The 24522-nt window shown below is 40.7% G+C and overlaps 1 protein-coding gene across 2 annotated transcripts in view; it reads right to left on the bottom strand.

Annotated features, from left to right (window-relative positions):
* Positions 1-2605: 2605 nt before the first annotated feature.
* sec24c (SEC24 homolog C, COPII coat complex component) overlaps positions 2606-24522 on the bottom strand; it is a 30034-nt gene continuing 8117 nt past the window's right edge. For both annotated transcript variants that reach the window (XM_063002973.1, XM_063002974.1), the window contains 20 exons: positions 23765-23931; positions 22607-23287; positions 21216-21355; positions 18028-18139; positions 15836-15963; positions 15583-15721; positions 15372-15487; positions 15141-15265; positions 14520-14711; positions 14320-14413; positions 14112-14228; positions 11823-11993; positions 11604-11700; positions 10870-11015; positions 9924-10062; positions 9711-9829; positions 9443-9622; positions 7359-7550; positions 7164-7253; positions 2606-5846 (listed from right to left, as the gene is read on the bottom strand). In XM_063002973.1, coding sequence (XP_062859043.1) covers positions 5706-5846; positions 7164-7253; positions 7359-7550; positions 9443-9622; positions 9711-9829; positions 9924-10062; positions 10870-11015; positions 11604-11700; positions 11823-11993; positions 14112-14228; positions 14320-14413; positions 14520-14711; positions 15141-15265; positions 15372-15487; positions 15583-15721; positions 15836-15963; positions 18028-18139; positions 21216-21355; positions 22607-23287; positions 23765-23931 — 3286 coding nt within the window. In that variant the 3' untranslated portion in view covers positions 2606-5705. The remainder of the gene's footprint in view (positions 5847-7163; positions 7254-7358; positions 7551-9442; positions 9623-9710; positions 9830-9923; positions 10063-10869; positions 11016-11603; positions 11701-11822; positions 11994-14111; positions 14229-14319; positions 14414-14519; positions 14712-15140; positions 15266-15371; positions 15488-15582; positions 15722-15835; positions 15964-18027; positions 18140-21215; positions 21356-22606; positions 23288-23764; positions 23932-24522) is intronic.

Here is a 24522-nt window from a genome sequence, read left to right as displayed (position 1 = left end):
AGACAACTGTAACTTGCCTACAGTCAAGCATGGTGGTGGTAGCATCATGGTCTTGGGCTGCATGAGTGTTGCTGGCACTGGGGAGCTGCAGTTCATTGAGGGAAACATGAATTCCAACATGTACTGTGACATTCTGAAACAGAGCATGATCCCCTCCCTTCGAAAACTGGGCCTCATGGCAGTTTTCCAACAGGATAACGACCCCAAACACAACCTCCAAGATGACAACTGCCTTGCTGAGGAAGCTGAAGGTAAAGGTGATGGACTAAACCCAATTGAGCACCTGTGGCGCATCCTCAAGTGGAAGGTGGAGGAGTTCAAGGTGTCTAACATCCACCAGCTCCGTGATGTCATCATGGAGGAGTGGAAGAGGATTCCAGTAGCAACCTGTGCAGCTCTGGTGAATTCCATGCCCAGGAGGGTTAAGGCAGTGCTGGATAATAATGGTGGTCACACAAAATATTGACACTTTGGGCACAATTTGGACATGTTCACTGTGGGGTGTACTCACTTATGTTGCCAGCCATTTAGACATTAATGGCTGTGTGTTGAGTTATTTTCAGAAGACAGTAAATCTACACTGCTATACAAGTTGTACACTGACTACTCTAAGTTATATCCAAGTTTCATGTCTATAGTGTTGTTCCATGAAAAGATATAATAAAATATTTGCAGAAATGTGAGGGGTGTACTCACTTTTGTGATACACTGTATATATACAGTGTATCACAAAAGTGAGTACACCCCTCACATTTCTGCAGATATTTAAGTATATCTTTTCATGGGACAACACTGACAAAATGACACTTTGACACAATGAAAAGTAGTCTGTGTGCAGCTTATATAACAGTGTAAATTTATTCTTCCCTCAAAATAACTCAATATACAGCCATTAATGTCTAAACCACCGGCAACAAAAGTGAGTACACCCCTAAGAGACTACACCCCTAAATGTCCAAATTGAGCACTGCTTGTCATTTTCCCTCCAAAATGTCATGTGATTTGTTAGTGTTACTAGGTCTCAGGTGTGCATAGGGAGCAGGTGTGTTCAATTTAGTAGTACAGCTCTCACACTCTCTCATACTGGTCACTGAAAGTTCCAACATGGCACCTCATGGCAAAGAACTCTCTGAGGATCTTAAAAGACGAATTGTTGCGCTACATGAAGATGGCCAAGGCTACAAGAAGATGCCAACACCCTGAAACTGAGCTGCAGCACAGTGGCCAAGATCATCCAGCGTTTTAAAAGAGCAGGGTCCACTCAGAACAGACCTCGCGTTGGTCGTCCAAAGAAGCTGAGTGCACGTGCTCAGCGTCACATCCAACTGCTGTCTTTGAAAGATAGGCGCAGGAGTGCTGTCAGCATTGCTGCAGAGATTGAAAAGGTGGGGGGTCAGCCTGTCAGTGCTCAGACCATACGCCGCACACTACATCAAATTGGTCTGCATGGCTGTCACCCCAGAAGGAAGCCTCTTCTGAAGTCTCTACACAAGAAAGCCCACAAACAGTTTGCTGAAGACATGTCAACAAAGGACATGGATTACTGGAACCATGTCCTATGGTCTGATGAGACCAAGATTAATTTGTTTAGTTCAGATGGTCTCAAGCATGTGTGGCGGCAATCAGGTGAGGAGTACAAAGATAAGTGTGTCATGCCTACAGTCAAGCATGGTGGTGGGAATGCCATGGTCTGGGGCTGCATGAGTGCAGCAGGTGTTGGGGAGTTACATTTCATTGAGGGACACACGAACTCCAATATGTACTGGGAAATACTGAAGCAGAGCATGATCCCCTCCCTCCGGAAACTGGGTCGCAGGGCAGTGTTCCAGCATGATAATGACCCCAAACACACCTCTAAGACGACCACTGCTTTATTGAAGAGGCTGAGGGTAAAGGTGATGGACTGGCCAAGCATGTCTCCAGACCTAAACCCAATAGAACATCTTTGGGGCATCCTCAAGCGGAAGGTGGAGGAGCGCAAAGTCTCGAATATCCGCCAGCTCCGTGATGTCGTCATGGAGGAGTGGAAAAGCATTCCAGTGGCAACCTGTGAAGCTCTGGTAAACTCCATGCCCAGGAGAGTTAAGGCAGTTCTAAGAAATAATGGTGGCCACACAAAATATTGACACTTCAGGAACTTTCACTAAGGGGTGTACTCACTTTTGTTGCCGGTGGTTTAGACATTAATGGCTGTATATTGAGTTATTTTGAGGGAAGAATAAATTTACACTGTTATATAAGCTGCACACAGACTACTTTTCATTGTGTCAAAGTGTCATTTTGTCAGTGTTGTCCCATGAAAAGATATACTTAAATATCTGCAGAAATGTGAGGGGTGTACTCACTTTTGTGATACACTGTATATATAATGGAGGAAAACTGGTCTAAAATTTGCAGTAAAATTTCTAAAGGATCTTCACTGATAATTATTTTCCCACCAAACTTAACAGCTGACAACTAGACAACTATATATGATGATGATGAAGTTTGTGTCTAAAAGAGAACAAGTTTACAGTAATTTTCTTTTTTAAAAGTAATATTTCCAAAACCCATTTCCAGAAAAGTTAAAAGGGATATTTTGTAAAAAACAATAAGGAGTCTGTGATTTGTTAATTCTCATGAACCTTTATTTAACTGACAAAAGCCAAGATGGGTTGTGGCTCACTACTTTATACCAAGTTCCTGAGAAAAATTAAAAAAAAATGTCTAAGCGCAATATTGCAAATGACTCAGGGTCTTTCACAAACTAATACTGTGACATAATTTTGGGAATCTCAAGACTGGAAAACCAGCATCTCTTGTGGTATGGGTGGAGGCGGGGGGTATCAGTGACCACAACATGGGTGACTTGGATATGTGTAAAGGTTCCAGCAACGCCAAGGTGTATATTTGGATTTTAGAGAGACACTGCCAACAAGTCAATGTTGTTTAGATGAGTGTAGTGACTGTAAAGTGTGAAAACAGGAGGTTTCATATTTTAACAGTCCATTTTTATTGGTCATCTCTTTGTCAAACTTCTCCTGTAATGCCATTTCTGAGCACATACAATTTCTAATAAAGTTAATATCAGAAACAATGCACACTGTTACATCAGATTGCTTCCAAAGGTTCTGATATAATAACTGGATTTATTACATTGGAAGAGCCAACGATTTTTGTTTTTTTAAATGTAGGTATTTATTCAGAATTGAAGGGGGGGATAAAACGTGTCATGAATTCTAAATTAAAACCACAAACACTGGTGATGAAGTGCGATATGGTGCAAAAGCAGGCATGGAGATGGTACAAATAATTACAAAAAAAAACAGAATAGGACAAGTCAATATTTAAAGGCAGATCCCTCCGTTCTAAAAGAATTTCACAAGGATCTGATTTTGTACATACGGTTGAGATTACAGTAGGACAGTAAGACACACCCTCCCGTCAGCGATCATCTTAAAGCTCGAACACTTTGCAGACACTTGTATCCAAAACGACTTATGACTGAATACAACAAGAATTTGAGAGTTTGGGGACCAACAGTGCAACTTGGTGGAGGTGGGGTTTGAACAAGCGACCTAATGATCACTGATCCAGTACCTCAACCACTGAGCTACCACTGGCCAGTGTATACATGTTAGTTTTGTTAAAAAGCAGTTTGATTATGAGGTTAAGATTAATAAGCTCAGATGATTCATGGACCAGAAACCAGTCTCTGTCATGGTGGTTAGGAACCTCTGCTGTTGAGGACTTGGCTCAACAATGAGGAAAAAAAGTCTAGGATGGTGCAACTCTTCCATTCTAAGTGTTCGTAGGTACTATAATGAGTCACTTGTACTAGCTGAAACCCTCCAACAAAGCACACTAACCGAACATCCTTTTTAAAATGTGATTTTAATTATGTACATGTTATAAATGTGATGACAAGATATTTGGTGTTGATTGCTTTTCAGATCACAATCCTGCACATGCTTAAAAATGGTTCAAAAATAGGCAGTTGTAAATCCCTCCCGCCACCCGTTCTATATGCTTTTATTGTACAAAGATAATAATCAATAGAAAGATGGTAAGGACAGAGGCAGCCGGGTTTAGGTCGGTGGAAGCCAGCACTGTAACCCTTCTGCCCCAGGATTATAACTCTTCACATGAGATTTAGAAAATAATATCTGATTGTAAAATAATCCATGATGCATGATACAGGTTAGCACTGGGTCATAACCTAAAAGAGAAAAGAGGAACAAACAAACAAAAAACCCTGCATTACAGTACTTTTAGGCCAATTTTTTGGGATGCACCAGTGGCCACATACAGATGTTACCCATGCGTTCACAGCAGCAGCAATGAAGTGTCAATTTCGTCACTTAGGTTAGCTGCTTTTGTTACAAAGATCCAAACAGTCTGTTGTTTAAAAGATGCAGCATATTACAAAAGAACAAACATTAGCTATACGTCAGGTTGCCAGGTGTCAATAAAACAGTCAGTTGTGGTTAAAACACACAACTGAGACAGACCTTGTTTCAAGGCATCCAAAACACCAGTCATGTTCAATTTGCTACAGCCAAGCTATACTTATTAGGCTGAATGACTGGCAGCCATACCCACCAGCAACATGACAAGGTGAGGGATTGCTACTGTTGTGAATGCTGATTGGTGCGGCAATAAATGCTCTAGTACTGAAGCTTTCTGCTACCACCTGGACTACAATTCCCATCCTCTTTACAAGAAGCTCAACTGTATTAAGTCTAACCAGTTGGCTTATGTGTGCTCATCTGGCCAGTCAGAAGTTTCTAGTAGGACCCATACACTCTCCACAATAGGAGAATCCTACATCCATTCTCAGAGCTCCCGCTATATGAATAACCACCTAAAACAGAGGCTGAAAACGGCCCTTAAGTGTCTACTAGACGAATCGAGGCATCAGGCTCTCTCCATTACATCGGTATACATTCCAGACTAAGCTGATGCATAGAATTTTTATAGTGAGTGTTATATCAGAACAGTTAGACGTACGGACAGTAAACGGCACACCAGAACACTCTGCTTATGAAATAATCTCCATCAAAGGGACGTTGCACACTTTAAAATGAAGCTTAGAATGACAAAAAAAACAACACAAAGACTGGGGGGGATTGTGAGTGAAAAATGAGATGGGGTACGCAAGACCATGGATAATACGTAGGAAGGGAAAGAAAACAAAAGATGGAAAGCAATAAGTTATTCAGAAGCATTAATTTGTCTACGTTCATTCTACGTTCAGAATTTTGTATTTCACTGTTAAGAAAATCAGGTTGAATCAATAATGCTGTCTACTAGCAGCTACAGTGCAGGGCAAGTGTTTCCACACAGTCCACACACACACACACACACACATTTATAGCCCGTTCACCTGCATCCTCATCAACACAATGTGAATCCTGCACCTCAGCTTTTGATTTGATTTCTGCTGGATCATCAGTTCCTTCAGTTATGGGGATTGGTGGCTCACAGAAAACATCTCTCATACATCCATTCGTAATGAATTCATCCACACACTCTTGCTTACACACATGTGCGCACACACGTGCGCACACACCTTCCCCAAAACCGAAACAAGACACACCAGAATGTGACAGAGCATAGAGAGAAGTGATTTTGTCCCTCACTCTGGAGGAGGTTACATTAGAGTAGAGATGAGGGGAGGACAGATTTTAATATGCCAAATAAAAAAAGAGAGAAGCGGGGTGTTCCTAGCTCAGGAGCTGGCGAATCTCCTTGTGCATGTGACACAAGAAGTCCACGTAGGAGGAACCGCCGCTGTTGTTCTTGTCCTCTGCGAGGAAGTGCTTGAAGATGAGCTCCAGTTTGTCCTCCTGCTTTACTACAATCAGCTGGAAAGAGAAGGAAATATTAGTATGGATTTCCAAACTGTTCCAACTGTACATATCTCCTTGATCAGATCAGGGGCTGCGCAAGACGCGGCGGATATAACTGGGAATTGGAAATGACTAGCCTGAAAAAAGTAATGTAAACAACTTTCAAGTGTTCAGATCAATGTACAGTTCACACTACACAACCTGATCTCTAGTAATCAGAGTCTTAGAAGTCATGGTTTTCACACTACACGATTGATCAGTGATGGGGGAACACACACTACACGATTGATCACTATTAGGAACCTCAGACGAGTCTGTCTGGTCCCCCAAACTAAGTTTTGTCACAAAAACACACAAAAATTGACAAGAAGAATACACGTCATCAAGAGTTGGACGTTAATAAATATATTTTTTGCAGCGCAACATTGGTATTATGGTTTGGCAAATACTGCAAAGCTTGTGTATGCTGATGTATTCTGATAGAAACTATACCGACCAGGCATAACATTATGACCACTAACAGGTGACATGAATAACACTGATTATCTCTCATCACAGCACCTGTTAGTGGGTGGGATATATTAGGCAGCAAGTGAACATTTTATCCTCAAAGTTGATGTGTTAGAAGCAGGAAAAATGAGCAAGCGTAAGGATTTGAGTGAGTTTGACAAGGGCCAAATTGTGATGGCTAGACGACTGGGTCAGAGCATCTCCAAAACTGCAGCTATTGTAAGGTGTTCCAGGTCTGCAGTGGTCAGTATCTATCAAAAGTGGTCCAAGGAAGGAACAGCGGTAAACCGGCGACAGGGTCATGGGCGGGCCAAGGCTCATTGATGCACGTGGGGAGCAAAGTCTGGCCCGTGTGGTCCGATCCAACAGACGAGCTACTGTAGCTCAAACTGCTGAAGAAGTTAATGCTGGTTTTGATAGAAAGGTGTCACAATACACAGTGCATCACAGTTTGTTGCTTAAAAGGGCAGCAAAAGGGGAACCAACACAATATTAGGAAGGTGGTCATAATGTTATGCCCATAATTTTACATAAGCCTAAAATATATGCAAGTCTACAGGACCATGGAATGCATTAACAGGTTTGAATACCTTGAATACCTTGAAACTCAACGCCTTTTAAACTCTATGCCAGTCCCAGAACCAACTGACGTTGAGTTTCAAGGAACCACTGTAATACAAGCAAGCAAGTTGTGTGTATATAGTGTGTATATATAAAAAACAAAAGATGACCATCTAAACAAAAAGGGAGGTAAAAACACTGTACTGTAAAATACAAGATAACTGAATGAGTTAATGGCCAACATATGTCTTATGAATTTACCTTCATGTAGCGAGAGCGCTGCACACGGAACGTTTCAATAATCTCCCTCAGCCTCTGGGAGTATGGATTATCCAGCACCGGCAAAGACGTCTAACAGTATACAAAAGCACGAGTCAGACTTCACTATTCCATTTACTATTTATAGACCGTTAGGAGGTATTATTTTTAATATTATTATGTAATTAAAAGATGTACCATGCTGGGGTCGATTTGACTGAAGGCAGGGGTGCCAAAGATGTTCTGGAGGAGTTCCTGCTGTGTGTTAGCCCCCACCCAGAGGAAGAGTTGCAGGCCTGTCTCCAGCAGGTACATGCCACCCTTGGACAGTCTTTCCTCTGAATCCCTCACTGCCGCAGGCAGAGCGTCGCTGTCTACGTCCAACTCGTGCTACATGGACGAGAAGAGGTTCATGGTCATTTACACTGATCTACATACAAACTTGAGGGTTTATAATCTTTAAAATATGATTGTACTGTATAAATGTATGCAATTCAATGTTAGTGTGCAAGTGCATATTCTTTGTTAATTGGTTGCACTTTATTTTGAATGATATGTTTTTTTTAATACTAGGACCAAATCAGATCTAAATGACTACTGCAGGCTTATGAAATCAAAATTATAACAGGCCCATACTGTCAAAAAAATTCACTGTTTCTTCATCTAGCCAGATTAGAAATCTGGGAGTAATTTTAGACTCCACTCTGTCTTTCAAGCCCCATATTAAACATATTTGTAAGGCAGCCTTGTTCCATCTAAAGAACATTGCCAGGATTCGTCTCTTTCTCGCTTATGCTGCTGCTAAGACTATTATCCATGCATCTGTAACTGACTACTGCAATGCTGTACTTTACAGACTCCCTGCTCGGATTTTGAGCAGGCTGCAGTATGTGCAAAATCCAGCTGCAAAGATTATAACCCATACTAGAACCTTGGTAGTCTGCTTACGTATTGTTTGGTCTCTTTTAAACTCTTTTATACTTATTTTTTACTTTGATTTTTCTTAATTTGTATTGTACACTACCCTTGGGTGTCTTAAAGGTGCTTTTTTAATAATTGTATTATTATTATTAAAAATATGAACCCTCACATCTTGTCAACCATTACTGAGAGCACACTGTCCCAATGGCTAACCTGTTTGGCCATCTACCTCAGCCCTAGCCTATCACGTCTGTTCAGATGCCTGCCTGGCTGAAACAACCACAAAGATTAGAAGCCCAAATCTCATAGTGTAACATACTGCTGTGCTACTTGAGATCCCGCTTACAGGTTCAAGACCAAATAATTAGCTTGTGGCCAAGAACTGGAACATAACTGGCCATCAGTGGTACATTTTACCGCTGTGCCACCCAAGCACCATTATTGCAAAATTTGTGTAATACCTATATATTTACACAAATGCACAGTGTAAGGAAACTAAATAAGAAATCATAAATAACACTGTGAAATGAAAAATGCAGCTGCTTTGTTTTAACTGAATTAAAACTTTAATTATATACAGTTAGTGAATTTCTTGTGAAAGTAAGGCAGCATTAGATCTGATTAAGCAGAAGATTAATGGAATTGTCCCACTATACTGTTTTGGTAATGTTTAAGTACACTGGTTTGTTCTAGGCATTATTAACTATGTAAACACGAATACATGCACTTACACTGTTTCTATTCAGCTAATGGTTTCTGCATATCCTCAAAACAATGCAAGAAAAGCATTGTGCATGGTCCTTGTCATTAATAGTGGCAGTAGGTACATTTAGGTGGCAAAGCAGTCTTATATGATAACTCACAACCGCAGAGACCAGAGCTCGAGTCTCAGTGGTGGCACTGGCCTTGCCATTGACTTGATTGAATAAATGATGCTGTATCCCAAACCTTACAGCAAACCGTAATAACACTACTGGTAATGCCCCAACTTGACCAAGATGACTTGGAACACAACCTGACTGTACTTGCTGGTAAACAGGTTTTCCCACTGTTCTGTACCTTAGTAGAAACTTTATTAAACCTTAAAGCACACATAACAAAAACATAGGTGCAGGTCATAGCATGAGTGTGTACACAGATACAGCAGGTATAATCTTGGCCTATCAAATTTCAAAGTAATCCAAGATCTGTTTTTTGGTCTGACCTCATTTTCCATGTCCCAAATTAAAAATTGATTTACTAACGTCTAATGGAAAATGAAACTGTTTTACATAAAAACATTACAAAATACACAGAATTAGCTTCTTTTTATCCATACCAGGCCTTATGGAACATGGTGTGTGCCTGTATGTGTGTCTCACCATTGGAAGCAGGCGTGGATAAAAGAACACATGGCTCTCAGCCACGTCCATAGCGCTGACCAGCTGTCTCAGGTAGGCACGATCATCTAGTGAAACATCTGCCCCAGGTTGCAGCACATCACTCTTCACTACACAGTTCAGATACACAGGGAGCAGCTTCATGCACTCTGGTAAAATCAACTACACACAGGGGACACACAGGACACAAATCAATAAAACGTAAACTAGCACTGGTGGTTGTACTAAATAGTGGTGGAGATCAACTCACCTGTCCAGCAGAAGAGGGGCTAGCACAGTTCTTGCGATAGCATGCCAGGATCTGCGCACACTGGTTGACTAGACTGTCCCGCACATTCTTGGTAGGGTGGTTCAGAACACTGCGGAATGCTACGAACAGAGTCACACAAACGTTGGATATATTGCTAAAAATTGGAGCTCAGATATTTAGTAGTTTTGGTGACCAGCGTTGGTTCTTACTTACCAGATTTAGCAAAGAAATTTATTATGGTGTCTGTTTCACAGTTCCTGTACAAGTCAGACAGCTGGGCACAGCAGTTCACTGCCATATTGTGGACACGCAGTCGCCGCTGACCGCTACAACTGGTGTACAGGACAGCACACTGCTCACACAAAGAACAAGAAAAGACAAGAACAAAGAACGGTTAACAAAGATAAATGTGGTAAGATAATCACCATCAATAGTGTCAGTTCTATGCTGACGAAGTCAAACACAGATAGGGGATTTGGGACGCTGCCTCACTTAAAATAGCTGGACGCAATTCTGCATTATTTTCACACATAAAGATTCAAAGGCGCTCAAGTGGTGCTGCACTAAGACACATTAGCACATGAGAGCCGACACCTTGAACTCCGGGTAGGTTAGACACCTATACGAACAATGATTGACTCGTTGAGGGGTGGGAATGCCAACAAAGAGGGTCTCCTTATAACTGGTGCAGTTATGACCTCTGGCTGGTCGATAATGTATGCACAAAAAAGGGGGATCATTGAGATTGTTGCATGACTTGCACGATATCCATGCACGATACAGATCTCCATATGAGCTTGCCTCGTGCAGGTGAAAAAGAAGCATTGGGCTGCAGCACGTGTGTCTGGAGAGCCAGATCACCACATGCCCCCTCCCACATGTGTCCAATCTGTGGTCCACTCCCATACCCCCCATGTCAGTCCCACCTTTCCCTCCTTCAAACATGGCATTTAAAATAGTAATGGGTCCACCTTAAAGAACAGCTTCACCACAGGTTTACACAGAGAATTCTGAATACTAACCAACATGTAGAATCAGTATTTTTGTATCAGTTATTATCAGAGTATTTTTGTAGGTAGTAAAAAACATGAACTCTTGGTTATTTAGTTAAATTAGCTTTTTGCATGTCCAATTATTTTGTACACGTAAACACACTTACCTGGATAAGAGCACCAGTCTCCTCACTGAGCTTGTCGTCATGTTTGAACTCTACCGTGACCGTCTTGTCACAATCCAGACCTGCCAGCTCTACGTCTGTGGTGTTGCTCATGTAGAATGAGCCAAAAAAGTCTGTGGCTCTGATACCTGGCAGAAAACATACAAAAACACACCATTAAAGCCTGCTGTAAACCAATCATTTCTCATAGTCATGATTTAATTTTACAATATGGCAGATGTTTAGTCAAAAATATCAAAAACTCCAGAAACTTGAACAGATATTTAGAAAAACAAGCCACTATTTATTAAAAATCTAAGTAAGTCACAAACAACATCGGCCTAATGGTTAAGGTCCATTTTTCCTGAAACTCGAAATCATAACAGATTGTGATAGTGTAGTAGAAAGCATTTAATTTAAACATTATAACCCCTTTATTGCAAGGCTGTGACTGGATTTCGAGGATTATATCTGCATTAATTGTATTCATACAGATAAAGGATTATTACATAACAATAAAGGTGCACTCTAGGGGATTTAAACCATAAACCATTTAGAAAGGCCTATAAAAATAGGTACACATTTTAGGCATGTAAAATATGAATGTGTTTTAGGGCATATCAAACAGGGATTCGCAGAAGTTTCTTAATTGAGCACTTGGCAATCCCAGTAAAAATACAAAGTGTTTTATATAAGGTCAACATACATTCTCCATGCGAGTAGCCTGCTTCACTTACCAGTGCTAGTGCGGACACGCATCACTGCATCAAAGCCCATCTGCTTCTGAACAGCTCTTCTCAGATCATTCAGGAAGCGTTCCTGATCAGACTGCGCCTGACAAACAAAATATTATGAAAAAAATGACAGCATGTCTATATGCATTTTATGATCTCACCCATTAAGAACAGCCCCCTTCCCCCGATAAGAAAGCTTCAAATGCAGTGATTGATATTTACCTGAAAATATGTGTATTTGTAAATGGAACCTCCTGTTGAGGTGGGCACCACTCCTAACGTCGCCACGTCCACATACTGATTAGGAAAGAGGAACAGATCCACACAGCAGCCCTGTGCTACACATTCCTTTGTCAGGTTAGCGTAGAAGTTTATCTGGGGCTGGAATAATGACTAAGAGAAAGGAGAGATTGAAATAAATACAGATACTAAATTAAAAGCTTTTTAACACTTGCATGTTTTTGCTGTACAAATACAGACATCATGGCAAACACTATGCAGAACTAAATAGATCACAACTTTAATAAATGTATTTGTTTATCCTGTGCATTACATTCAGTACTGCTATATTAGGCAGGTCCAATCCTTGTCAAGCATCCAAAACAGCTTCTTACTGTTCTTCTTACTTACTAACATACCGTATGTAAACATGGTATTGTAAATGTGTATTAAATATGCTAATTTCATAAGAACAATAATATCACCTAGAAATATGGGGGGAAAACACAAAAATCATCCAGCTAAAGGATTGCTTTATTTCTTAACAAGGAGAGTGCTTGGGTGGCACAGCGGTCTAACACACTAGCACACAACTGCTGAGTGTTTGAAAGTTGCAAGTTCGAGTCTCAGCAAGGCCACCGACAATTTGCCACAGTTGAGGGAGGGAAGGTTGGGCACATCCCACTGCTGCTGAAATATGCGATCTCTTGGTCTGGTCCAGGCACTTGCACAAGTCAGGCCGTGGAAGTCAGATGGACTTTATAAGGTTCTCCATTAGGGCTGCAACTAACGATTATTTTAGTAGTCGACTAATCTGACGATTATTTTTTCGATTAGTCGACCAGTCAGCGATTATTTATGTCATACCCTCCATCTCTGCCTTAACATAAAACCCTGTTATGTTATTTAAGTTCCAATATCAAATTAAAATAATGACCCATGAAACATGAATATGAAACTTAAGCTTGATAGTTTAATTAAATATATTTGAAACATTAATACACAATCACAATAAAAAAAATTCAATGAAATAAGAAAGCTTTGGACAGCATTAGAAACTGTTATGTTTCAGAAGTTATCACTCTGGAAGTCAAAAACATATATAACGTGGTTGAGAAACATGTGAATGCTGTCTGTGAAGATCTCAGCCATCTGAGGGGTGCATGAAACTCTTCTCTTCTCATCCACACGCCATTGCTTAGTGCTATTAATAGAAAGCACAAAAGAGAAAGCTGTATTAATTATTACAAACTGAAGGCTATGTATCATAGTTTATTACAAATAGTGTACTGGCTATGCCAACTAAACCATAACAGGTTAAATATCTTAACTGAATTATCTGCTGAGCTAACTAGCTATCATTAAGTGGAGGAGGCTTATTATTTAGAATGAATGCTCTTATTAACGAGAGCAAAAAATATGGAAGACGAGACAGGGTAACGTTAGGCTATAATGTTAAGTTATATAACATTACTCATATAAATGACTGATTAACTATTGCACTTAATGTGTTAGCTAGCAAACAAACCTGAAAAATAGCGAACTCTTAGATAGTTTTCCGACAAGTACTCTAGCATTAACAAACATTAACTACGTTGGTTAAAGCACAAAGTGGTGTAAAAACTTACCGTAATAACGCTGCTCATCACAGCTGCAAGGCGTTTCACCGCAGTGCCGGCGTGAAACCACAACTCTGCTCTGTAGTGTCTGCGTCCAGCTCGTTTCTTTGGGTTATTTTGGCTGAAATACTTGGCTGAAAGTTTCAGTCTCTCTATCTTTGCCTCTCTCTTTATAAACTCCCCGCTGCGCCATGGAAGCGATGCTGCGCCCCCTGCAGTTCCTTTAGTGCATTGCATCAATAACGACTAGTCGACAATGAAATTCCACATCGACAAATTTTTATAGTCGACGTTATCGACTACGTCGACTAATCGTTGCAGCCCTATTCTCCATATGTGATACGGCTTTGTGTGGGAAGCCAATATGAGCATGTAATGTTCTGGCTCTTCTAGATCAGATCGGGGTTTGTGCAAGAGGCAGCAGATTCACAATCAGAAATTGAAATTGGCTATATTGTGAGATAAAGAGGAGTGAAACTCCAGGAAAAAATGAAGAAAAAAATAAAATAAAATAAAACATGGTTTGTTAGGCCTTAAAAAGCACATGATTTTATCTGAGCATGACAAGCATGCAGAAAAACTGTAATGCGAAAGACCAGTCTTTTGAACCAGTCAACCACCCTGTCATTGCTACTTGTTACATAAATGGAAGAAATTGAAACTTAAATTTTACCTTTTCCTTGTCTGTGCCCACAAGTTTTTTATCCTCCCTGTTCTTCAGCTTGCCAGGAGCCTCAGCAATGGGCAGAGAAGTGTGGAAGACGAACAGCTTTCCAGCACAATCTGCAGCCTAAAACCAACAAACCAGTATTCAAACACTTATTGCACTTGCACGTTATGCTGCATAGTGTCAAACGATCAATCCCATTTTGTTTTAATACCTTTAGGGCTTCCAGTCCTGCCTGGATAACAGGGGCAAATACTGTCTCTGTCTCTCGTGTGTCAGCAAACATCTCAGGAATCTGGTCCAACAAACTGGAGACAGAAAATAACATCAATAATTGGTCATTAGCAAATAGAATAAGGGAAATAACATTGATATTGCCTTTTGACAAAAAGCTGAACAAAAAGTAGGACTTACCTTTCAATGACAACCCTGGAGTCTGATACATTGACCAGAAATCCATCGAGCAGAGGTACAAACATGTCGGCCACATCTGATACTACCATCATCTGAGGCTGGGCTAGAGAGGCCTTCACATTGTAGAAGTGCAGGACTTTGTTGTAGGTTACAAATCCTACTCGAACATTGGACTCCATATTGGGGTTCTCTCTTTGGAGGGGAAAAAGACAATGTTAGGAGACTTGCTTCGGTAATAAATATGCACCATTTTACAAGCTTTTATAAGTTTTAAGACAACCTATTATCAAATACAAGTAAAATTGCATATATATATATATATATATATATACGTATATATAATAAAAAGTCTGAAAAGCTATAGAACTTTATTTTCTTTTAACAATATTTTTTCTAAATTAGATAGGATTTTTTACTAGAGACATAAAGCATCAAAAGACAACACTAAAATCTAAGCTCTTAGTTTTAATTTAAGGATAAAGTGCAAAAAAATGTTTACACATTAACATTTATATAATTAATTATTTATGGTGCTCAAACAAAAAGCAAAATTTGACCATTAGATTAATTATTATTGCAAATTCCTACTAAAAATAAACACTTAATTCTATAAAACTGTACCTGGGTAAGTAGTTCAACAAGCTCTTAAGTTCCTGGCATACAATGCTGACCATGCCGCTTTTCACAGCATTGTATGACACATCAATCAAGAAGACATATGCAGGAGGCTGAGGAATCTTATTGTTCTATAAAAAAATAAAAGCAGAATAAATAAAAATAAATACAGACAGTACTTACTACTAAATCTGCTCCAATCCATCTAGAGCCTAAAATAAAACAGGTCACGCATACCTTACAGTAATCCACTGTGGCTGCAAACTCATAGCTGCCCATAGAGAGCTCTGGGCGCTCGTAGCAGTCTACACGCTTTCCTGTGTGGTCCAGATGCTGAAAGTAATGAGGAGGCACTGTAGGAAGAAAAAAATGTGATTAACTGATTATGTCGACCAAAATAATATACAAGAGAGCCTGACATGCTGCTGCTAGATCTTAGCTGACTCACCTTCTGTGACACAACTGCAAAAGCCACACTGAAAGCGCCGCCCTCCCTCGATGAACTGCATGTAGGGACACATGTAGGCCTTACAGCGGTTACAGCGAATGGGACCAACTTCTCCATGGTCAACAATATAAGGAGGACTCTGAAAGAAATACATATGAGAAAAAAGCATAAACAATGAACAAAGCTAATGCAGACTTACGCCCAGATTCTAGACAGGGAAGGTCAGAAAGTGAACAATGAAGCAATGTTTTACCTCGTCTGAAGGGAGAGTAGCCAGGGGTTTGATGACTGCAGCCAGCGGCACCTGGGACTGTTTGGCCATGTCTGAGGTACATGGTATGTTATAGGCTGTGCAGCGGATATAGCGGGGACTCGAATTTCCTTTAAACAGAGACAATAAACAAGCAGTTATGAACAGCTAAATTACTGCACAAACAACATTTGAATAACCTGTAAAAAAGCATGCAGGTGGATATACACGCATAAAGTTATATACATACATACACATATACAGTGTATCACAAAAGTGAGTACACCCCTCACATTTCTGCAGATATTTAAGTATATCTTTTCATGGGACAACACTGACAAAATGACACTTTGACACAATGAAAAGTAGTCTGTGTGCAGCTTATATAACAGTGTAAATTTATTCTTCCCTCAAAATAACTCAATATACAGCCATTAATGTCTAAACCACCGGCAACAAAAGTGAGTACACCCCTAAGAGACTACACCCCTAAATGTCCAAATTGAGCACTGCTTGTCATTTTCCCTCCAAAATGTCATGTGATTTGTTAGTGTTACTAGGTCTCAGGTGTGCATAGGGAGCAGGTGTGTTCAATTTAGTAGTACAGCTCTCACACTCTCTCATACTGGTCACTGAAAGTTCCAACATGGCACCTCATGGCAAAGAACTCTCTGAGGATCTTAAAAGACGAATTGTTGCGCTACATGAAGATGGCCAAGGCTACAAGAAGATGCCAACACCCTGAAACTGAGCTGCAGCACAGTGGCCAAGATCATCCAGCGTTTTAAAAGAGCAGGGTCCACTCAGAACAGACCTCGCGTTTGTCGTCCAAAGAAGCTGAGTGCACGTGCTCAGCGTCACATCCAACTGCTGTCTTTGAAAGATAGGCGCAGGAGTGCTGTCAGCATTGCTGCAGAGATTGAAAAGGTGGGGGGTCAGCCTGTCAGTGCTCAGACCATACGCCGCACACTACATCAAATTGGTCTGCATGGCTGTCACCCCAGAAGGAAGCCTCTTCTGAAGTCTCTACACAAGAAAGCCCACAAACAGTTTGCTGAAGACATGTCAACAAAGGACATGGATTACTGGAACCATGTCCTATGGTCTGATGAGACCAAGATTAATTTGTTTGGTTCAGATGGTCTCAAGCATGTGTGGCGGCAATCAGGTGAGGAGTACAAAGATAAGTGTGTCATGCCTACAGTCAAGCATGGTGGTGGGAATGCCATGGTCTGGGGCTGCATGAGTGCAGCAGGTGTTGGGGAGTTACATTTCATTGAGGGACACACAAACTCCAATATGTGCTGTGAAATACTGAAGCAGAGAATGATCCCCTCCATCCGGAAACTGGGTCGCAGGGCAGTGTTCCAGCATGATAATGACCCCAAACACACCTCTAAGACAACCACTGCTTTATTGAAGAGGCTGAGGGTAAAGGTGATGGACTGGCCAAGCATGTCTCCAGACCTAAACCCAATAGAACATCTTTGGGGCATCCTCAAGCGGAAGGTGGAGGAGCGCAAAGTCTCGAATATCCGCCAGCTCCGTGATGTCGTCATGGAGGAGTGGAAAAGCATCCCAGTGGCAACCTGTGAAGCTCTGGTAAACTCCATGCCCAGGAGAGTTAAGGCAGTTCTAAGAAATAATGGTGGCCACACAAAATATTGACACTTCAGGAACTTTCACTAAGGGGTGTACTCACTTTTGTTGCCGGTGGTTTAGACATTAATGGCTGTATATTGAGTTATTTTGAGGGAAGAATAAATTTACACTGTTATATAAGCTGCACACAGACTACTTTTCATTGTGTCAAAGTGTCATTTTGTCAGTGTTGTCCCATGAAAAGATATACTTAAATATCTGCAGAAATGTGAGGGGTGTACTCACTTTTGTGATACACTGTATAAAACCACAAAAATCCTATGCAGCACTTAATAAAATAATAAAATAATTGTACAATAAATAAGCAGTACTAGCTTTAGAAATGACTGTGCAATGTCATTCTACAGGAAAGCAAACAGCTTCACAAAAGCATTGTAAACAACATGTATGTAAACCCAGTAACACTGTAATACTTTTGACATGCATTGAATAATTGTTTGCATTTACCATTTTTGCATGCTGCTTTTTTACAAGGTGACAAAGAGCATTGTGATACAGGTTTTGGCAGCCTAAAAAAATCAAACAGCTCTTACCTTGGTCTTTAACCTGAAAGTTTGTAGTGACAAGGGGTGGGACTTGACCTCTGACCCCAGTGATGAAAAGTTCACTGCCCTTGTTTGCTTTGTCATCCTCGATCACCTGGATCTGAGAAAGCAAATCCCATAGAATTCACTCAAAACTCTCAGCTTCCCCACTGCTTTACACTGAGACAAACCAAGTCTAGAGATCTTACTTCTGAATAAAAAGCTGTTAGACATTGAATCATGCAGAGGCACAGACACACAAAGCTTCTACTGGCTCGCTAATAGGTCAGTCATGAAAAGGGTGACAGAAGCATGCAAGGAGAGAGGGAGGGGCAAGGAACCAATCAGTGATGGGCAGAAGTAGCCGACTACTTGAGGACTTCATGTGGTATTACTTAACAGAACACTACTTTAAATTCCTAACTGGACTTTCATTGAACTAAAAGAACAGCCAAAGCCTGGTGTTTATTTTACATAACAATGAGAATCCATCGTGTAGCACTGGTCTACTCTTTGTTTTTTATTACGTAAACAAAATGAACATAGCAATATTTTAATATTAGTTTAAATTGAGAGCTATACAAAACAGTCATTTATTTTATTGCCTGAATTCCAAATACCATTCAGCTGGGAAGGCAGTTACCAATGTATGTAAAATCCAGACACTAAGGTGGAGCAGCAGTGCTTACTGAAAAGATCTGGAGTTTGAATCTCAGAGCTGCTGTGTGCCAGTAGGACATCTACACAGACAAAACTGGTTAAGTCTGTTTGAGGGGCCTGTCCATAGTATATACAGTGTTTTCAAGGAAACCAGACCCACCAGGATAAAGGTGGCAGAGATGAAAATTAATGTCTAAAATTCAGAATAAAATGCATTTATGAAAAGGTCATGCTTTAAATAACCAATCAAATACTTGTTTATGCATTTGTTAAATTACACGACTATAAATGACTCCTGCCCATCACTTACACCAATAACCTGTAAATATAGTAACTGACTGTAGTAACATGGTGTGATCCTGCATTGCAATTTATTTCTAGCCTCTTTGTTATGACTGGACTGGACAGTCACTTTCATAATCACAAAAATCTGGGCAAAACAGTAGAACCTATGAGAATATCCACTTTACAACAGCATGGCTAAACTTATTTCCTTTGTTGCACTTTAGCACTTTCTCTTCATTCAATCAGTTTATTTGTCTTGTTTTTACACCTATAGTTCTCTGCTCTGGTACGAATCAGTCGATTAGTTCATTAACTTGGAGTGTTTCCCACTTGGTTCAGTTTCTTTTCACAAAACTTGTGACAATGTTTTTCTCCACTTACTGGTCTAATGAGTCTGAGGTGGGAGCAAAAAAGTAAATACAGGAAAAAGGTCCTGTGTTTGACAGGTTGATATTTCTATGCAATTAAACGTGGAGATGACAGTAGTTCATAGCTGTGGCAATTATCTGTGCAATATGGCAGGCTAAATTACATCAACAGAATGCTGAATTCACTTTGAGGGCACGTCTTGAAAATGCTAAACTGCTTCCGACTTCTGACGGCTAAGCAGAAGAAGGGAGATGATATTAAGAACATACAACAACATGCTAGCTGGGTCAGATTGAGGTCAGACCATGTTCTCACCACAAACTGCTCAAGAGTTTGCTTGGGACTGGACAAAGAACACCTCCTCTTTAGGGTCTCAGGTACAGTTTTGGTTCGCACCCAAGTACGATTACTGTGTTCATATACTGTTAAATAAATCGCACCAAAGGGGAAAACGAACCTGTTCAGCCAACCGCTAATCCCAGACATTGCGAATTGTGTCTGTGTAGACGCCTGACTGGCTGAGACCACCCGAGTGCCCACTATAAAAGTAATATAAATATTTTCAAAAAAATCCACTTAACCAACAGTTTTGTGGCATTCCGGGTTCTGACAGCCCTGGTTTTGTACGAACAATTTTATACTGGTCCTAACTTTAAACCCAATTATGAATATATTTATAATATAATATATATAATACTTTTTTTATATAAAAAGCATTAAGGAACTTTGCAAGAAACAAATCTTTGATTTCAGTAAGCAGCTCAGATTCTGCATTAAAAAAGTGGACACAGGGTATCAGTGTAAATCTTTATGAACAATGGAGCTTGTAATAGCTTTGTTTGTTTGTTTAATTCTTAACACCATGTCAGCTACTATGGCTATTATCATGGCTGGACAGTAGACTCAGTCTTTAAATGTGTGTATAGTATTATTATTATTTTTTATAACTTATATGCTTGTAGTAGGTAAAAACAGATTTCTCAGACCAATTAATTGCCAAGTAAGTAACTACCACCAGCACCGAGCAGGACCATGAATTTGCCCTTTAATTATATTATTCTACATGATTCAGTAGCAAACTGTGCTTTAAACCACTGACTTCCAAGAGTAAATCCCCAACAGTCAAATACATAATCACACACAAACAATGGCCCACAAACCCCGTAGATTTCTTTAGCTTGATTATTTCTACTAGAGGTCATTGGTGTTTTCAGGAAACTGGTGGAGAGGAGAAAAGGTAGGAGGATAAAGGTTCAGGTTAGTGCAATAAAGACGTGCAGAGAGACACATGGCACTTACTGGGCTGGGAATAGCGTCTGGGTCTATTCTATGTCTTGTTTTCTGCACAGGCGGTATGTCAGAGGCTTGCTTTACATTTTTAACAATTTAGTCCAGCAAATTAAAGAGAAGAGAGGAAAGCCAAAAAAAACAGAAAGAGAGCAGAGAAGAGATAAACAAACGTGTAACCACAGTTACAGTAGCTCTGCTGTCAGACTAGAACAACAATGATCAATCACCTTGTCTAGAAAGCATTTCTAGTATATATGGATGCAGGTACGGCTAGCAGCACATGCAATATTAAAGCAAAACATTTAAGCCCTGGCAAATTTGAATGTTCCGCCGTAGTGCATGCACATCAGACACAGGAGACTCCAGAGCATGGTTTTGCTTACACAAACCACTCCACATACTGGAACACTTTACCCACATTAACACAGATAAACAAAAATCAAGGATTATGGTGTTATCTGGAGATGTGTCTTTTAAGCATGTGGTGGTGTAAAGACAGCAGACGTCTAACACGTGTTCGACAGTGGCAGCAGAGTGTGCACCGTGTAAAAGGCTGAGTGCTTGTGTGTCAAACAATAGTAATGTGAATGTACCGGGCTAGGAATGGAGTCCGGATGAAGTCTCTTCTGTGCAGGAGGAGCAGGGGCTTGTGCAACGGATGGAGCTCCATAGCCCTGTTGTCCAGGATATGGTCCGCCAAAGGTGGGCTGAGGAGCTCTCTGTCCAAAAGCACCTGGACACAGAACATGTACACGATCAACAACCCTGAATACTAACAATAAATTAGTTAGTTATTAGTATAGAACCATGATGTAACACATCAACCCCTCACCAAATCAATACAGAACTATTAATAATTTTTAATAAATTTGGGTACTGAGGACACCAATTTGTAAGTTTTGCAAGCTGAATTTTTAGCCATTTAAACTTGAAACAAGACTTTAGCTGCCCAACCAACCATGACCACTGTTGTCTGATTCTTCTCTTCATAATGCATCATACATTTTCAAAAGAAGTCAGATCTGGACTGCAGGGAGACCAGTCAAGCCCATACACTCTGTGTCTACAAAGCCACAATGTTGCAGAATGCAGACTAAGGCCTTACAATAATCTAGCTGAAACATATATGAACTTAGAAGAACAAGTCGTCACCTCGACAGCAGTATATGTCACACTAAATCTCAATGTATACATTGATGCATCAATGGTACCTTCACACATTTGCAAGCCACGCAGACAATGGGCACTGTTGCATCCCTATACCCTTATGCCTATAATTAAGGCCCTACCTAATTAATGGCTGTGAAAATTAAACTTTATGGTTTGTGTTTAGCGGTTTAACGTTTTTTATTCGTGTAGCATTCAAGTGTCTCACGTTTACTGGTTAATTTGCACTATGAGGTGTCCTAGCAATCCTACGGAAATTAATTTAGCAAGCGGTTAGTCAAAATGACCAAGATGTCAAAGTCTAAAACAGCTAAAAACACAACTTGTGTAACTGAGTTTGAAAAACTCCCAACCAATTCTGTGGACGCAGAGGGGTGCGTGTCCAAACACGGATGAGAATTTCGCAATATAAATTATATATTTATATCTCTAAACACATAAAGCGGTGCCTCAGCTGGTCCCACATACACACATGGAGGTGTGCTGTATTGTCATGTAGTAGAGGTGTAGTCTTATTGATGGCCTAACATTTCTATTTGGAACACAACCCTACAGGCCATTTGTCCAGTGCAGTACTGTAAATAGAGGCACATTCTGCAGCACAAGAACAAAGTGATTTTCATTTAAATATTAAAACATATTAGTGTCCATGGTTTTGAAATAGGGCATGTTTATGGTCAAGTGTCCACATATTACTGGTTAAGTATTTTAACAATAACTGCTAGGCTGTGATTGAATGTGTAAGGAAATAAGGCCAGGCATTGAAAGCGTTTGGGATGCATGAAGTCTGATGACACAGTATGGTTAAGTCACTTACCATTTTGCTGAGGTGGATAGCCCTGCATTCCTGGCTGCTGTGGAGGCATTCCTGCAGCCCCAGGGAACATACCAGGCTGTGGAGGACCAACATGGTTGGCTTGGGACATTGGAGGCCCCTGAGAGGCCATAGGTGGGCCCTGCATGCCTGGATGCGAGGGCCTGGGTGGAGCACCCCCTTGGGGTGGAAATCCAGCAGCGCTAGTTGGTGGAGGGGGGAGACCAGAATTGAAAGGTGAAGGTTGAGACAAGGGTGGTATGCCTTCCTGGTACTGAGATGGGGTGGACGTGGGTGGAGGCCCACCAGTGAAAGCAGAAGGCTGAGAAGTGGCAAGGGGTGGTCTAGGGTAAGAGACTTGCCCTGGGGGTGGAGGAGCTCCAAATGATGAAGTGGCAGCTGGAGGTGGTGCTGAAGAAAACTGAGACTGTGCAGGAGGGACAAAAGGGGCAGTCTGCTGAGAGGCCAGAGGTGGGGCAGGAGCAGTGGAGAAAGCTGGGGCTGCTGATGCAAAAGGCTGATGAGGAGGATTAGAAGCTCCATAGTAAGACTGAGATGGAGTGTTTGGGGTTCCCTGGATAGGTGGGGGACGAACAGGACCAGTGGACATCGGGGCTACAGAGGAAGGTGGAGCTGAGGGTGTATAAGGTGTAGCGGCGGGAGCCTGGGAGCTGACAGGTGGAGCTGGAGGAAAAAAAATTGTTCTTTAAAAAATGACCTAATAAAACTTCAATAACACATTATTTATTTATTTATAAGGATTTTAATGTCATGATTGACACACTTTGGTTACCTTCATGACAGGACAGGTAATTACTTGTTACACAGGATTCATCAGTTCAAGTTTAATGTCAAACACAGTCATGGACAATTTTGTATCTCCAATTCACCTCACTTGTATGTCTTTGGACTGTGGGAGAAAACTGGAGCTCCCGGAGGAAACCCACACAGACAGACACGGAAAGAACAGGCAAACTCTACACAAAAAGGAGTCGGACCGCTCCACCTGGGAATCAAACCCAAGACCTTCTTGTAGTGAGGCGACAGTGACATACACATAGAGACAATGTATTATTTTGTTGCATCGTGGCCCTGGAGCCACAACATTTAGTCTCATAAAATTGTTAATAAACATGCACAAGTAAAACAGAAAATAATTACCATAGCCTGGGCCAACAGGGGAGGGAACGGTGGTTCCAATCTGCATGCCTCCCAACTGATTGGTCATCTGCTGCACACCGGTTGGTGGCACTCCAAACTGGTTATATGTAGGCTGAGGACCAGACAGGTTCATTGCCCCTTGAGTGTATGGCTGAGACACCGGTGGCCTAAATAGTGAGAGGAAAAACAAAAATGACAAACCTTAAATACAAACAACCTTTAGTTACCTCTCCTAATAGCTTTGGAGTCAATTTGGCCCCACTCACTATTAAACACTGTTAAATAAATTAACAATTATTTGATTCATATTTAAGGAGTTTTCCTAATTTAATGGGGAATTAACAAATGAACATGTCCTGTATCATGTAAAATTAACAGGTATGCATGTTGCACGCAGTGTTCTTTGGGGTTACCCTGGGCTGTTTAAAACAAACAACAACATTACACACATTTGTTTTGGTCGTTTTGGATGATAGCATTCACAACCATTGAATTTGGTCCATTAAATCTTAAAAAAAAAAAAAAAAAAAAAAAAAAAAAAAAAAACTTCCCTCCATTTAAGGGTCCTAAACTAACAAAACTTTACCTGTAGAAGTGTGAAAACCACTGATAGTACACTTGACATGAGGATGGGAAACCTAATTCCCCTTAGAACTTTTAACATTGTCCCTGCCGTGGGAACAGAAGAATATGGTTTCTAAAAGGACGTTGATTGTTCACACATGGGGAGGAGCACATGTATAAAAGCTTGCACAGCA

Source organism: Trichomycterus rosablanca, chromosome 10 (genome assembly GCF_030014385.1).
Source record: "Trichomycterus rosablanca isolate fTriRos1 chromosome 10, fTriRos1.hap1, whole genome shotgun sequence".
NCBI lineage: Eukaryota > Metazoa > Chordata > Actinopteri > Siluriformes > Trichomycteridae > Trichomycterus > Trichomycterus rosablanca.
Note: the sequence above shows the minus strand (reverse complement) of the source record. Positions and strands in the feature narration are given on the sequence as shown.